Consider the following 15934-nt stretch of genomic DNA (forward strand, 5'->3'; position numbering starts at 1 on the left):
ACTGCATCACTAATTTGGGTCCATCACTCTGCAGTGCTGTGGGTGTCACACAAAGCGTAAGATATCACCTTGGCTTTTCAGGAACTCAAAAGGCAGACAAGTTACTTCTTAGGAGCTAGCTGGTGATCGAGTAAACTTTTAAAATTAATAATATAATTTTCTTAGGGAGCTTCCTTCAGGCATTTCTGTTATGATTTATGGGTCCCAAAGATGTGATGGTCAAATAAAATCTTCTACAGATGGACCAAAGAGGGAATGCGGACAACCCCAGGGTGAATTGAAGGTCTGTTGGAAGCATCAAGAATAAAGCAGCAATAATACAGGCTCCTCCTCCACTCTTTGAAATTGATCGTATAACTGAGATCAGAAATCCTTCTAAATATGGTGACTCTACTTTAAAAAAAATGGGATACGAGCTGCTCTTACTGCTGCTTCTTTTTAAATTTCTTTTTTAACGTTTATTCATTTTTGAGAGACAGAGAGAGACAGAGCATGAGCAGGGAAGGGGCAGAGGGAGGGAGACCCAGAATCCGAAGCAGGCTCCAGGCTCCGAGCTGTCAGCCCAGAGCCCAACACGGGGCTTGAACTCACAAACTGTGAGATCACGACCTGAGCTGAAGTCGGACGCTCAACTGACTGAGCCACCCAGGCGCACCTGCTTCTGCTGCTGCTTCTTTTTTAATGAGAGCAAGCACGGAGACTATAAGGCTATCAGAGCCCCTGGCAAGGAGTGGCATTAAGACTCCGTTCAGTTGTTGCATCCCCCCAGTCACACTGGTCACCGTGCGGTCACTCACCTGTGTGTTTGTATGTCACAGCCCCCGAGATGACATCTCCCTGAGAGAACTGATCCACTGCGACTCCAGCTTTCCTCACCAGCCCGTGCTGAGGTGCTCGGGCGATCACAAACATCAGTCTCGAGTCATCACCGTCCACATCAGTAGCAGAAATGTGTTCAGAGGTGATGACCACCTCTTCGCCCTCTGAGCAATGCATCATGGGGATGAGGTCAGCCTTGAGGAGTGGTGGCTCATCATTTACAGGGAATACCTAGGGGGAAACAACGCACGTTTTCAAGAAAAAGAAGGCAATGACAAATTGCCCAGCCGGCAAACCATAGCTCATAGTCGGAATGACAGGCATTTTCGATCTTTCAGACACAAGAAACAATAGCCATGGAATTTGGCCAAGCAGCCTGTGTCTTTTCCCCATATGAACCATCTTGCAAGAAATGGCCAACATGGGAGACATTTTAGGTAGGAATGGAAGAGTATGGTTATGGTTTAGGACTCAAAGCTCTCATTTGTCTCCAGACAGACAAAATATAAATGTAATACACAGCAGTCTTCACTAAAGTCCCTATCCTCTTTTGTCAAATTCACACATATTCTAGAGGAAATTTGGTCCTTGTGGTCTGATGCATTTACACTTACCACATCAAAGTTATTTATATTTCAAATTATGTGGCAATTACAAAGCTTTCCTCCACCAACAACTCCCTGCCACCCAGGAAGTTTCCCTAAACTTACAATAAGCAGCAGCTGCATTTCGAACATTTTGAGTTAACTCTGAAACTCCATAACCATTAAATCAATCCCAGGATTCAACTAGACAAAACGTTTTTCTCTCATCATCGTGAACAACAACCTCCAAGTCGAAAGGAAAGAAGAACAATGTGGGATCACTCTGGCTCTCTGAATCTAACAGGATGATGCAGACACTCGAAAAGGCAAGCCTTTTAAATCAGAACGAAGGACACCCTGCCTCAAAGTTCACAGTCACAACTTGGTGTGTGCAGTGCACATTTAGTTATCAAGTCCAGCCTGTCGATACTTGTCCAAGCCACATTTCCTCCTCCCCTTCATTCCACCAGGGTGATCTTTTCTAAACGTGGCGTTCATCACTCTGGTTTCTCTTCGGATTGTAAATCTCTCTCCTTTTAAAATGTGGCTTTCAGGGCTCCCAGGTGGCCCAGTCCATTAAGCGTCCAACTCTTGGTTCTGGCTCAGATCATGATCTCATGGTTTGTGGGTTCAAGCCCCGCGTCGGGCTCTGTGCTGACAGTGCAGAGCCTGCCTCGGATTCTCTCTCTCTCCCTCTCTCTTCTCACCTGCTCGTGCTCTCTCTTTCTCTCAAAATAAATAAACAATAAATAAATAAATTGAAATGTGGTTTTCATCAGGTCCCCTTATAGGGACCTTCAATGGCTTCCTAGCACTGCTCCTAGGATGCCTTCGGCCTCGTTTCATGCACGAGGGTGCCCCTGCTCCCATCGCTGGTCTTTGCATCATCTCTGCATGCTCTCTCTGCCCCGTGACTGGGTAGGCTCTGCCCCCGTGCTTTGCTTGGCTACCCTGTCCTCCAGGGTGCAGGTGGATTCTTCAAGGAAAACTTCTTGAACAACTCAGATTCACTGAGAGACTTCCACCATTTACTCTCTTTCAGCATCCCACTTTATTTGTAGAATACATCCAGTTTTTAACGAATTAATTATTTCAGTGATAATCGTTAATGTCTGCCTTCATCTCCTGCCTATAAACTCTAACAGTCCAGAGGCATTCTTTGCCATGTTCATCATCATACCCCAAGCATGTAGCATAGGAACTGGCATGTAGAAGGTACTTGGGTTTTTTTTAATGTGTATTTATTTTTGAGAGAGAGACAGACAGAGCGTGAGTGGGAGAGGGGCAGAGAGAGAGGGAGACACAGAATCCAAAGCAGGCTCCAGACTCCGAGCTGTCAGCCCAGAGCCGGATGCGGGGCTCAAACTCATGAGCCGTGAGACCATGACCTGGGCCGAAGCTTATCAGGAAACAATATCTTTGTTCAAGTTCTCTGAGTGGATTCATTAAAGACCTTTTTTATTATTGTTCTTGACTCGATCTGATGAATGTCACCAATATATCCATGATGACCACCTGACAAAATACAAAATAGCCCGGCTTTCAAATGGATAATAAAGCCCAAAGGCAACAGAATTTAAAACATTCTTCCTGGACAGAAAATAATCACCCATAATTGTCCAAAAAATGACCTGTACTTCTGATTGGCTTCCACAAGCCATGGGCTTTTGTCCAAAACGTAGCAATAAAACAGACTATTTACACAGTCACATGAATGATTTGGGGCAAGTCACGGAAACTTCTTGAACCTAAGTTTCCTTGCCTATAAAATGGAGATAATTCCCTCTCTGTCTACTTCTTTAAAATGCTGGATAGAGGGGCGCCTGGGTGGCGCAGTCGGTTAAGTGTCCGACTTCAGCCAGGTCACGATCTCGCGGTCCGTGAGTTCGAGCCCCGCGTCAGGCTCTGGGCTGATGGCTCAGAGCCTGGAGCCTGTTTCCGATTCTGTGTCTCCCTCTCTCTCTGACCCTCCCCCGTTCATGCTCTATCTCTCTCTGTCCCAAAAATAAATAAACGTTGAAAAAAAAAATTAAAAAAAAAATGCTGGATAGATGTAATCATTCTTAATTACTAACTGTAAAAATAGCTGACAAACACATTGTTACCACTAATAATAATTTCATATCACAAAGATCTGACAAAATTCAAACAGAAATAGAATTTGGTAGATAAAAGTAATGAAGAACATAATTCTTTCTCTAGACCTTCCTTTGTCACTAACTATAAATTCCTATAAATCCTATGGGTTTTGCTGTGGACTTAAGTGGTCCATCAACAGAGAAATTCAGGAGTTCCCATTAACCTTTATGCGCAGATTTTTCATAATTTGTCAAAAGGGGAAAAATAATTCTTTCAAACAGATCTGAGAAAGGAGTACATAGCACAGGAATTCACAAAGAGGCACCACACACATGAAGACATGATTTCTTCCATTCGAGAAGGAAAAGGCCAGTGACACTAGCCTAACCTGGATAGGTGCTATATAAATATTTCTGAGTGTTAAAGCTCGAAAATGTTAGAATCAATTTATACACCGAATGAATTGGTTTTTAAATTAAGTATCTGGATTTGAGGTCAGAACAGTTCAATCTTTAAACGGATTGGAAAGAGAAAGCAATATGCCCATCTCACCGATATAACTTTGCTGTCTCTTGCCTATTACCTTCAGACATTAGCTGGTATCCCCTTGCTTTGGAGTCCACATGTTTCAAGTTCTATCAGGAACTCTTCAGAGGCTTCCAAACTGGATGTTTTATTCCCATATGAACCAGGGAGGAAACTTGCTACCTACCTCAACACGTAGAACAAAGTCTGCTGAATTCGTGCCATCTGTGGCCTCCAAGAATATATTATCCTGTAGTATCTCAGATCCATCATGTCGATATCTGTGGGGATGATATTTGCCACTAGCCCCTCAAGGCCACCGTGACAGTAGAAGATGCCTGACACAAGAGCTCGTCCATGGCTTTTGCCACATAGTCAATAAATAACAAAAAACATAGCATAATCATGAAGTCACATACTCAACTACTCAAGGGTCCCTGAATGCAAAAGTTGCATATATGTGGTATATGCATTCATCATTTGCCCCCAAATCAAAACACAGCCCTCCAAGTTGCCACCATGGCAATGGGAACCATCTGGTGTAGTTCTGCTTACTTACCTGAAACAGGGCTGGAGCCATGGGCATTACTGAGACAGCAGTAGACAGGTAAAAGCAGGACACTGTGTGGATTTTGATGATCCCTTTCCCCCCCTATTCTTTCTGCCTATGCTTTTGATCTGTTCAGCTCTTCTCTAAAACTCTGATCTATGAATTACTTATTGCCTGTCTCCTGCCATTTACCCTTTTCTACTTAATAGCTCTCTTCCATTTAACCTATAAAGATTTTCGAATCTCTCCAGACTTAAAAATATTTTTAGGGGTCTAGACGTGGCCCTCCTTTTCTTTAATTCTCAGTCAAGTTTTGTAACAGAATCGTCTAATTCAAGACTTTCCATTTACTCTGCAGCCATTGTAGTGACACTTACCACAAGTATCTATTACTTACTTATTACCACAAGTTCTAAACAGCTATCGAATTGAGCCAAATTTTTAGCTTTCCAATGATTTGTTCAAGATAGGAAACAAGTCTTAGGAAATGAAATTAAAAGTTGCATAAAAATAGTAAATCGAACATATATAACATTTACATATGAAAAAAAAATCCCAGGACTGAAAGATATTTAACTCAGGACTAGTCTCACCCATACACTGGCTAGGGACTCAGGTTGGGGATTCTATTCTAATGGTGAAGAAGGTCCACCTCCTGCCCTCGGTATCCCTTCCACACCCTGTCTCCTACGCTCCCTGATAATTTCAACAAAAATAGATATGTGAAAATGTACTAATCCTATCTTATTATGCTGAAACCCAGGGCCAGGTAGATCTAGGAGCACACATCCAAAGGCATGGCTGTGGAGTCAAACAAAACTTCTTTCAAAATCAGACTCCTCCATATACTAGCTGAGTGACCTCAACCTCTTTCTGCCTTAGTTTCTTCAACTATAATATGAGAATACAGCCATCTACCTTATCAGGCTTTATTGCTGTGAAGATTAAATAGGCAAAAAACATAATTGCCAAGTCTATAGAAGAGTCCTTGAATTACATGTGCTGCAAATATTAGTACTTTTTTTCCTATCCATCACGCATTCCTAGTAAGAATCACCTAAACAGAGGTCTTGTTCTAACATTTAGCTAAGAAGTGAGATGTTTAAAAAAGGGAAATTTTAATGAGGATAAGAGTGAGTAGTGGAAAGAGGTCGGGATATTGGAGGCTATGAATAAACAATTTAACTAAACTTCAGATAAAAGTTGATCTTCCTTTGCACAAATCCTAGTTCCTAGCAACTTCCAAGTGTGAAATTATGCATTTGATGCCTAATACCCTCTAAAAGGTCAAAATTCCCATTTACAACTTGAACTTATAAGTGATAAGTCAACTCATATGTCAGCCTACCTGACCCTTGCTTTTCAGTGTCTTGCATTATTTTACAAAGAAGGCATTTTTACCAAACTTTGTAGGAAAGTTTCTTACAAAACTACATTAGGTAGAAAAAAATGAAAGACCTCAAGGGGCAAGGAACTCCTGTAGGACTGTAAGGAATGAACTACTCTAATTTATCCAAAGGACACAAAAATGCTGCTTCAAAGGGGCACATGCACCCCAATGTTTACAGCAGCGCTATTGACAATAGCCGAAGTATGGAAAGAGCCCAAATATCCACTGACTGATGAATGGATAAAGACGTGTACAATGGAATATTACTTGGCAATCAAAAAGAATGAAATCTTGCCAATTGCAACTACGTGGATGGAACTAGAGTGTATCATGCTAAGTGAAATAAGTCAGTCAGAGAAAGACAAATATCACACGATTTCACTAACATGTGGAATTTAAGAAACAAAACAGACAAACATAGGGGAAGGGAAGCAAAAATCAGATAAGAACAGACAGAGAGACAAACCGTAAGAGACTCTTAAATACAGAGAACAAACTGAGGGTTGTTGGCAGGGTGTTGGGTGGGGGGATGGGCTACATGGGTGATGAACATTAAGGAGGGCACCTATTGGGATGAACACTGGGTGTTATATGTAAGTGATGAATCACTAAATTCTACTCCTGAAACCATTATTAGATTGTATGTTAACTAACTTGGATTTAAATAAAAAATAAATAAATTCGAAACAAGAAAGAAAGAAAGAAAGAAAGAAAGAAAGAAAGAAAGAAAGACAGACAGACACGAGCTGCTCTATCCCTAACTGTCAGAGACCCAAGGACCACTCCATGCCCTGCCTCCCTGGTGTATCCCACATATTTGACTGCAATGAAATAAAAATTTACACTAAAGATACTGATCAACAGAATTCTATCCCAGAGTTTCCAGTCTTATGAAACTGACACTCCTTAAAGTCAAGTTCAACTATGTAGTTTGGCCATATAGATTATTTCAGTCTATACTCATCCAGTTTGGCTATCACCTCTTGTGATATGTACAGTTGCAGCAAATTTAATATTCATGGTAACTAATTTCTGTGTCTCAAATATCCATAAAGTCATTCCCACCGGTACAGCAAGCCAGATGGAAAGAAAATGTCTGGAGGGAAATTAAAATTTGTCATTTCTCGTTTTCAACTGACCCTTGAAAGTATTCACTGGCATGCTGGTACCCCACCCCCCACAAAAAATTAGAAAACTTCTTCCTCTTCCTCTTCCTCTGCCTCACAACGGACCCAGATGAAGGCCAAAGCATGTAAAGAAAAAAAAATCCAGGAAATGTTCTAACCTAACTTTTAAGGCATGGAGTTCTCCCCAAGAAAATGTGCCTCCTGGGTTTAGAGGAAATCCATCCAACTCCACCCTTCCATGCTGAGGCAGTCTCTGTAGGGAGAGGTGGATGTTGTCCAGTTGGGTATCCACATCAGAAACCAGAATGTTCTCTGTGCTGATGACGCAGTGACCTCCCTCAGCCACTCTCAGGGGGTTGGTAAATACCTAAAACGAAGGAAGAAAACATTCGAAGCCTTGTTCCATGAGATAGCCCTGAAGACAGAGCTCATTAAATAAATAGAAAACTTCCAGTACCACCTTCACAGGTCGATTAATTTTTTCAAGAATGTGGTAGGGCCGGGGGCAGGGGCAGGGGAGCCTGGGTGGCTCAGTCCATTGAGAATCCGACTTCAGCTCAGGTCATGATCTCGCGATCTCTGGGTTCCAGCCCCTGTCAGGCTCTGTGCTGACAGCTGGAGCTTGCTTAGGATTCTGTGTCCCCCCCACCCGCGCCCCTCCCCCACTAACGCTCTGTCTCTGTCTTTCAAAAAATGAATAAACATTAAAAAAATTTAAAAAAAAGAATGTGGTAAAGGGGACAAGGTCATAGCTAAACATACTGGATGAAAACTATTTTTTACCAATTTTTTCCAATTCTAAGCACTGAGATAGACAAAGAAGCAAGGCAGATTCATAAACCTGAAACTGTCTACATTTCATTTACCTCGGTCCCTAAAGAGTGGAAGCAGGAATCAAATTGGTTACTGTTGGTGGTACTAAATGGAGAAAATAATAATATACATCACCAAATCCACACCCACCATTGCTGGATCTATCTATGTATCTATATATATCTATATATATGTATCTATCTATATCTATATCTATATCTATATCTATATCTATCTATATCCATATCTATCTATATATATCTATATCGATATATATATCTATATATCCCATGCTTCTTTTTTTTTTTTTTTTTAAACTAAAACGATGGTTTTTAATGGGAACCAGAGGTATGGTTACAATTACATAGTCTGACACAAAAAACCCATGAGTGATCAGGAGTTGGAAGGTTACAAAATAATGAGGGTAACACTGGGTACGAGAAGAAAAGCTGTTGCAGAACCTCAGGAGCCACACTAATATGGCCTCTCCCTGCGATCCTGTCTGTGCTCACCCCTGGAGTCCATCTTGCCAGGGCCAAAGCCACCTCTGTCCCCACCACCCCGGCCCCCTCGGAAGCCTCCATGGTCCCCACCTGGGCCTCGGTAGCTGCCCCGATCATAGCCTCCTCTGCCACCATGACGATCGTCTCCATAGTTACCCCCCATGAGACATATATATATATATATATATATATATATATATATATACACACACACACACACACACCTTTATCTAGAAAATGAACAACAATTCTATCAAATTCCCCTAGAGAAAAGAATTCGTCTCCTTTTCACCCTAAAAACTCTTAAAGACTTCGGAAATTGGTTAGAGTTTTTAAGTGTCAGTGGTAACGAGTATTTTAGAGACAGAAGTAGAGCAGGAAATTGAAGATTAGAAATTGAAGATTCCACAAGAAATATATTTGTACTAACATTATACAAATAATTAAGCCAGAAAGATAACTTTTGATGATAGAAAAAGCTACCGCTCGATTCACAACTCACTTAAAAGCAAAAAGCAAGTTAGGGGTACCTGGGTGGCTCAGTCAGTTAAGTGTCTGACTTTGGCTCAGGTCATGATCTCACAGTTTGTGAGTTCAAGCCCCGTGTCAGACTCTGTGCTGTCAGCTCAGAGCCTGGAGCCTGTTTCGGGTTCTGTGTCTCCCTCTCTCACTGCCCTTCCCATGCTTGTTCTCTGTTTCTCTCTCAAGAATAAATAAACATTAAAATTTTTTTTAAAGTAAAAAGCAAGTTAGAAAGGCTTGGGATGTTTTATTACCACATTGGTACTTGGCAAGAAGTGCTCTATGGTCAAATAAGTCTCGAAAACAGTCAAGGTCAATCTTCACCTTGGAGATTTATAAGGCACATAAGCATATTCAATGTTCTGAGATCCCGCAGTAGGAAAATAGGTGAACCTTGTTTAACCCATCATTCTCCCAAATTTACATTATTCATGGAGGTAAAAGCAAGCAGATAGAGTTGGGGCACCAAGTCAAGGGCTCTGACGGTCCCCTGCAGAAGGTCTGAGCTGAGTGCCCTACCCATGTGAGGATACAGTGTTCTCCAGGGAAATAGCAGCTCTCTTCAGAGCAGCTGCTGCTCCCTGAAAGGAGAATGTTCCTGAGGAAAAAGTTGGTAAAGGGAGCAGTGGGGGCTGGGGGGATGGGCAGAGGAAAGGGAAGTGAGCAAGAAGTCACGGCCTCCACTCAGAGCCCTGCTCTATCCTTACGCCCAGCAGGCACAGCCGTCCCAAGGCAGCCCCCTGGATCCTGGAAGTTAGAGACCAACCATCCTGAGATAGCTGCCTCCTATTCTTCAATACACTACTGCCGCCAGGGAAGGAAAACGTCCAACAAGAGACTTTTCTCCCTACAACCACTCACCCCCATCCTTCCCACATGCCATACTTCCATGGGGTCGAAACGACATTTTTACTGTTTGCAGGAGAAAGAAATAAAGGGAGTTCTTATTAAAAGACGGATATTGGGGCACCTGAGTGGCTCAGTCAGTTAAGTGTCTGACTCTTGATCTCAGCTCAGGTCTTGATGGTGGGTTCAAGCCCCGCACTGGGCTCCACACTGAGTGTGGAGCCTACTTAAAGATAGATAGATAGATAGATAGATAGATAGATAGATAGATAGATAGATAGACAGACAGAAGAAAGGAAGGAAGGAAGGAAGGAAGGAAGGAAGGAAGGAAGGAAGGGAGAGAGAGAGGAGGAAAGAGGAGTATTATTTTTGAAACAAGGTCCATGTCTGCCAGCCTCATTGATTCCTGAGTTGTATCAGCTAATACCCCAAGATGCTAATGTTTCCAGGGATATACTTTGCTACACTATATGGTTTTAAAATATATATGTATTTTAGGGCAACTTTCAAAAAAGTAAAAGCCATGAGGCTAATTTGCCCAGACTCATTCATCACTAATGTTTCAGTCTCTGCTGAAACCCAGTGCTGAGGTTTTGGGGTCTTCTCATCAGCATCATATTAAGATCCCCTCGTGGTTATCATTCAACCCAGCTCTCTGTGGTATTTTCACCACTCGTGTGACTGGTTTCACTGGAGCTATTCATTTAATTTTATTTCTGATAGTCTCAGTTCTCTAAGGGACTATTTCACTTGCCCCATACACTATAGAAAAAAGACAGAAGCCACTAGGCCACGTTAGTTATGAGGATAACTATTCCATCTACCTTCAAATGAGGGAAGTAACTGTTCACTTCACTGTTTTCAGTTTTCTCCACAGATCATTCTTCTCTAGCAAGAGGTTTGGATTGCTTTGCATAAAACACTATTTCCCTCCCCGATTGTTTCAGAAAAAGCTTTGGCTTCTTAAATGCTGGGCTATTTCAGGCATGTATCTCATACACAGGAAAGAAAGGTGTGAATAAAATCTAATCAGATTACCAGACGTTCAAAACTATTTTCTTCACGGGGAATGTGATGCGGTCCATGACAGGGAAGGGATCAAAGAATATAGTTCAGATTCTTTTGCCTTTTGTGTGAGCTCTGTGGTGCATCTTCTACCAAAAACTGCAAGTTCAGAGGCCTGAGGGTTCAGGCCACCGATGTAAATGAGTGTACTGAGCTGGGTGGGGCCTCTGGAGACTGGAGACCTGGCCCTGTCCAACTGCTGCTGGGGATAAGTGAATTCACTATTCCTCGAATTTCCAAATTTTCAAGAGAAGCCAGAAATCTAGAGTCGGTATGAAACTTCCTGATGTTTAAATTTGGTCAACTCATTAATTAAAAGTATGGTTTGGATCTATCAGAACAGTTCTGGGGGTTGGGTAAGCCCCTTGGTCCCTCACAGTGAGACCTCTGCCCCCCAACTTGGGGTAGATGTAGAGATGGCGAGGAGGCTCATGGGTACCTGGAAGGTGACGTGTTTCCTTAGGCATGAAACATGTACAGGTTCTCGTCCATCTTGGTTCCTAATGATTCGGTAATCCTACTTTGTCTTTCACTTTTGAGGGGAAAATGAGCCCAAGAAGAGCCACACTAATTAAGTCTAGCCCTCCGATGGGGTTTGGAACAAACCTTCAGCATTAAGTCCAGCCCCACAGATAAGATGCACAAGGTGGCATTGCCTTTGTAGTTCAGTTTTAATGAGAGACACAAGTGCTTGCACGGTTACGTCAACACTGGGGTGGGGGCAGGAGAGAATGGAAGAACCCATCCTAATTCATTTGAAAAATTAAAAGGCTTATTTAGATTAGCACGCATCTCGTTGGCCCGCAGTGAGAGCAAATAAGCCCTCTGGTTGCTGAGAGACCCAAAACTTAATCCCCTTCCCTGATCAACATGTGAAACTCGGCGGAAAGGAAAGGAAATGAAAAGGATTTTGATAAAGCCTTAAAAATAATGCCAAATTCAGCAACTGGAAAAATCTCACCTTTTAGAAAGTCTCATGGGAGGTGAAAGATTCCCTTCCCCATGATTTTTTTTTTCCTACACTGTAGCTGAAAAATTTTAAGTTCTATAAAATAGGGGCGCCTGGGTGGCTGAGCGGGTGAAGCGTCCGATGCTTTGGCTCAGGTCATGATCTCACAGTTCATGAGTTCGGGCCCCATGTCGGGCTCTGTGCTGACAGCTTGGAGCCTGGAGGCTGCTTGGGATTCTATGTCTCCCTCTCTCTCTCTCTCTCTCTCTCTGCCTCTTCCCCACTCGCGCTCTCTCTCCCCCCCCCCCAAAAAATAAATAAATATTTTAAAAAATTGTTTTAAAGTTCTATAAAATAACCCAAAGAAAAGTTATCATTTCCAGTAAGTCTTCAAGGCTTTCCTCTCTTTCATTAGGTCTTTCTTCCTTTTCATCTTTCATATCAAATATCGTACCTACCTCAGGAACTTGATTATCCACTGGAAGAACCGTGATGTTAAAGCAGATCCCATGCAAAGTGCCCCCGTGCTGGTTACTGACAGAAAATGCAAACTGGACGTGTCCCGGATGGAGGCCTATATCTTGCATGGGTGGCATGTAGGCCACTTTCATGTAGTTCACAGCATGCTACAAGGCAAATTGAGATGGACATGTGGGTACCCATCGGTAAGAATCAGAGACTTTCAGAGAGCTAGGTCTTCAAAAACCATCGTGTGGACGTCAACAATTGCAAATGCCAACATCATCAATTTGAAGATTCCAAAAAGCTCTATTTCATAAATCACATTTTCTAAAACCAGGAGGGAAAGGAACAAAGAAATTAAGGAAATATATCAAGTGCTTGAAGCCATCCAACTCCATAAAAGAAAGAAAGCTCTGGAGCGCCTGGGTGGCTCAGTTGGTTGAGCGTCTGACTTTGGCTCAGGTCATGATCTCACGGTCCGTGAATTTGAGCCCCGCGTCGGGCTCTGTGCTGACAGCCTGGAGCCTGTTTCGGATTCTGTGTCTCCCTCTCTCTCTGCCCCTCCCCCGCTCACGCTCTGTCTCTCTCAGAAATAAACATTAAAAATTTAAAAAAAGAAAGGAAGAAAGCAAGCTCTAATTTCAAGGCAGCTCCACCATCAATTAGCTGTGTGATATTGGTCCAGTTACTTAAACTTGCAAGGCCTCTGTTTCCTTATCACCAAAATCAAATAGTAAAATGATAGTACCTAGCACATGGGGTTTACATACTCATCTGCAACATCCAACTGCAGTGAGATAAGGCAGAATTAGCTCTAAGGACGGGGGTTGCTGCTGCCTGTCAGAAGCCAAGCTCTCCAACCAGCCTGATGGCAGGGCCCGGGCGGTGGACGGATCGGCACTGCATGGAGGCCCACCGAAAGTGAAGCTTCTCAGACTCCTGCTTTTATGTAATTTGGCCTTAGCGTTGGTCAGGGCAGCCCCCCTCCCAGTGAAAGCACCTGGGGATTTGTCGGTTGGGGAATTGCCCACGACAGGCCCCCCGGGAAAAGAACCACTGGGGAAAGAAAGAAGATTCCGCAAGGAAATCATGCAACCCTACATCCAGCCCTTGCCACCCCCTATAAAGAGTCCTCTCCCTAAAGGAAGGACAGCCCCATATATTTCCCAGCCAAGGAGGGGGACAAATGGGTTCGAAATCCCCACTCTGGCAACAAAGGAATGTATCTACGGATACAAGTTACTCCAACCCCTAGGCCCATTTGGCCCCCAGGAGGCATTCCAGATGATAACTGGACCTGGTGGGTTAAGGTACAGAATGGTTCATTAGTTCCTAGGTATACATTGTCTCTCTGGGAGCACATAAGGCGTGGGTTCCCAGGGCCCTCTTGGCTCCCTCCCTGCACCCCAGACCAAAGCGAATACTTTTGTTCCTTGTACTGCAAATGGTTCAAAGGAACAATTAAGAAGTCACGTCCCTGTAAACGTTCCCCTTGAGGTGTTGAGAGCTAGATGACCTTGAAAGGGCAGGAGGGAACGCTACAAGAAAATAACCATGTTGTTCCTTAATGGGTGATTACACAAAGGAACATCTTTAGAATCAGGGAATGCCAGAAAACATAGATGACACACGTTATAAGGAAATTGCTAACAAATATAATGCCACGCTTGCCACAACAAAGCGGCCAGTCTAACACACTGCTGTGGTCTGGGTCCATTTGTTACTTTCGCGACGCCGTTCATCCTTTGGGAACCCCTGGACCTGCCGGAGCTGGAGTCCGGCAGCTGCCTAAGTATTCATCACCATTAGTGTGATTTTCAGAGGTAGAGTCCAGAGGAAGAGGGAGAAGGTTGGTGAAAGATTTTGGAAGGTAGCAGATATTATGAATCGCATGTGTTCCCCTCCCCACCACCACCAAAAAAAAAAAAGATATGTTGAAGTCCTAACCTCTAGGATCTCAGAATATGACCTTATTTGGGAATGGGGTTGTTGTGGCTGTATTAAACTAAGATGAAGTGTGGTCATATGGAAGGGCGGGGCCTTAATTGAATAGAACTTCTGTCCTCATAAGAAGAGAGAGACACACAGGGAGAAGATGACCATCAGATGATAGACGCAGAGACTGTAGTGATGATCTACAAGCCAAGGAATGCAAAAGAGTGCCAGAAAACCTCTAGAAGTGAGGAGGAGGCAAGGAAGGCTTCCCTACAGGTTCTCAAAGAAGCATGACCCTGCAGACAGCTTGATTTCAGACTTCCAGCTCCAGAACTTTGGGACAGGAAATCTCTGTCGTTTGAAGCCACCCAGTTTGTGGTACCCATGGCAGCCCTAGGAAACTAATACAGTAGGGTATTGAGTGACCTGAATTTATTGGAATAGAACCATAGGCACCCAGGTCTGTAAATCAGAGCCCGGTGCAAAAGGCTGTGTTGAATAATAACAAGATTTTGAAATCATATCCAACTCAAGGAAGCATTTTCTTTTCTTTTTTTTTTTTTTTTGTAATGTTTATTCTGGAGAGAGAGAGACAGAGCATGAGCAGGGGAGGGTCAGAGAGAGAGAGAGGGAGATGCAGAATCCGAAGCAGTTTCCAGGCTCTGAGCTGTCAGCACGGAGCCCAACGCGGGGCTTGAACTCATGAACCGCAAGATCACGACCTGAGACAAAGTCGGCACTTAACTGACTGAGCCACCCAGGCGCCGCAAGGAAACATTTTCAAATAGATGTCACGTGCTTAATAAAAGCGTGGAAGCAGAAAGAACATAAACATCAAACATTTGATGCTTTTGACAGAAGTCAAAGGCCAACATTGTCAAGTGCAACACTAGGAGTGCCATTCCTTTTCAGAAGATACTTACAGAGGGAGGGGGAAGGGGAAAAAAAGACACTTACATCACGTTTATCAACATTTTAGCATAGCATCATACCTGAGTGAATGATCTCAGCCCCGGGACTGCAGGGTTTTTGGTTAGCTTTGGAATACTATCCACCATAAATAATTTCCCAGCATCCAGATGCCTAACGAGAGACACAGGAGAACACGTCAGCTAATTTCTCAGGCAAGAAACATTAAATCAGATAGCCCACAACCAAATTTTCTAAAGCTAAAAAAGCTCATGGTAAGAAGAAATCAAATGTTCCATCTTTATATTTTCTCTTTCTGTCGGGGGGGTTCTAGTCTTCAGTCCAGAATCATCAGTGCCATTCTCGTGACTACAGAAAGCCCGTACAGAATTTTCTACATTGACCTCATGGAAGGGAATCGTTCTTCTCATCCTAAAAAAACATTTCCTCGATATCGTGTATATGACACAAGCCTCAGGTATGTTCATGTCACTTTTCTGATTGGGATCATAGAATATGACCATTTTGTGGCCTGCAACATCTAAAACTAACGTGAAGACTCAATAAATTTTATTGAAAAGACAAAAATAACATTCCCTTTAGAAAAAAGAAGTGTTGTATGAAAAGAAGATTAAAGACCATTTTAAGTTTACCTACGCCGAAGATACTACAAATGGCAGGTCACTGAACAATTAATACAGCTTTTGAAGGGATAAGTTTGACATTAAAGTAAATGTGGAATTGACTACAAGTTCAGGTCCGACCAACAATGCAGCTGAACCGCAGTACATGTATATGGACACTTGCAACTCAATCCTTGAACACAACCCTCTACAAAGAGCCCAGGTGATGACTT

At 43.0% G+C, this 15934-nt stretch overlaps 1 protein-coding gene across 18 annotated transcripts in view; it reads right to left on the reverse strand.

Annotated features, from left to right (window-relative positions):
• Nucleotides 1–15934, reverse strand: part of FREM1 (FRAS1 related extracellular matrix 1) — a 165908-nt gene that overhangs the window by 88085 nt on the left and 61889 nt on the right. For 17 of the 18 annotated variants that reach the window (XM_045469921.1, XM_045469926.1, XM_045469925.1 and 14 more), the window contains 5 exons: nucleotides 15162–15252; nucleotides 12231–12398; nucleotides 7233–7441; nucleotides 4195–4288; nucleotides 798–1050 (listed from right to left, as the gene is read on the reverse strand). In XM_045469921.1, the coding sequence (XP_045325877.1) occupies nucleotides 798–1050; nucleotides 4195–4288; nucleotides 7233–7441; nucleotides 12231–12398; nucleotides 15162–15252 (815 nt within the window). The remainder of the gene's footprint in view (nucleotides 1–797; nucleotides 1051–4194; nucleotides 4289–7232; nucleotides 7442–12230; nucleotides 12399–15161; nucleotides 15253–15934) is intronic. The other variant, XM_045469927.1, reaches the window with a different exon arrangement.

Source organism: Leopardus geoffroyi, chromosome D4 (genome assembly GCF_018350155.1).
Source record: "Leopardus geoffroyi isolate Oge1 chromosome D4, O.geoffroyi_Oge1_pat1.0, whole genome shotgun sequence".
In the NCBI taxonomy this organism is placed as follows: domain Eukaryota; kingdom Metazoa; phylum Chordata; class Mammalia; order Carnivora; family Felidae; genus Leopardus; species Leopardus geoffroyi.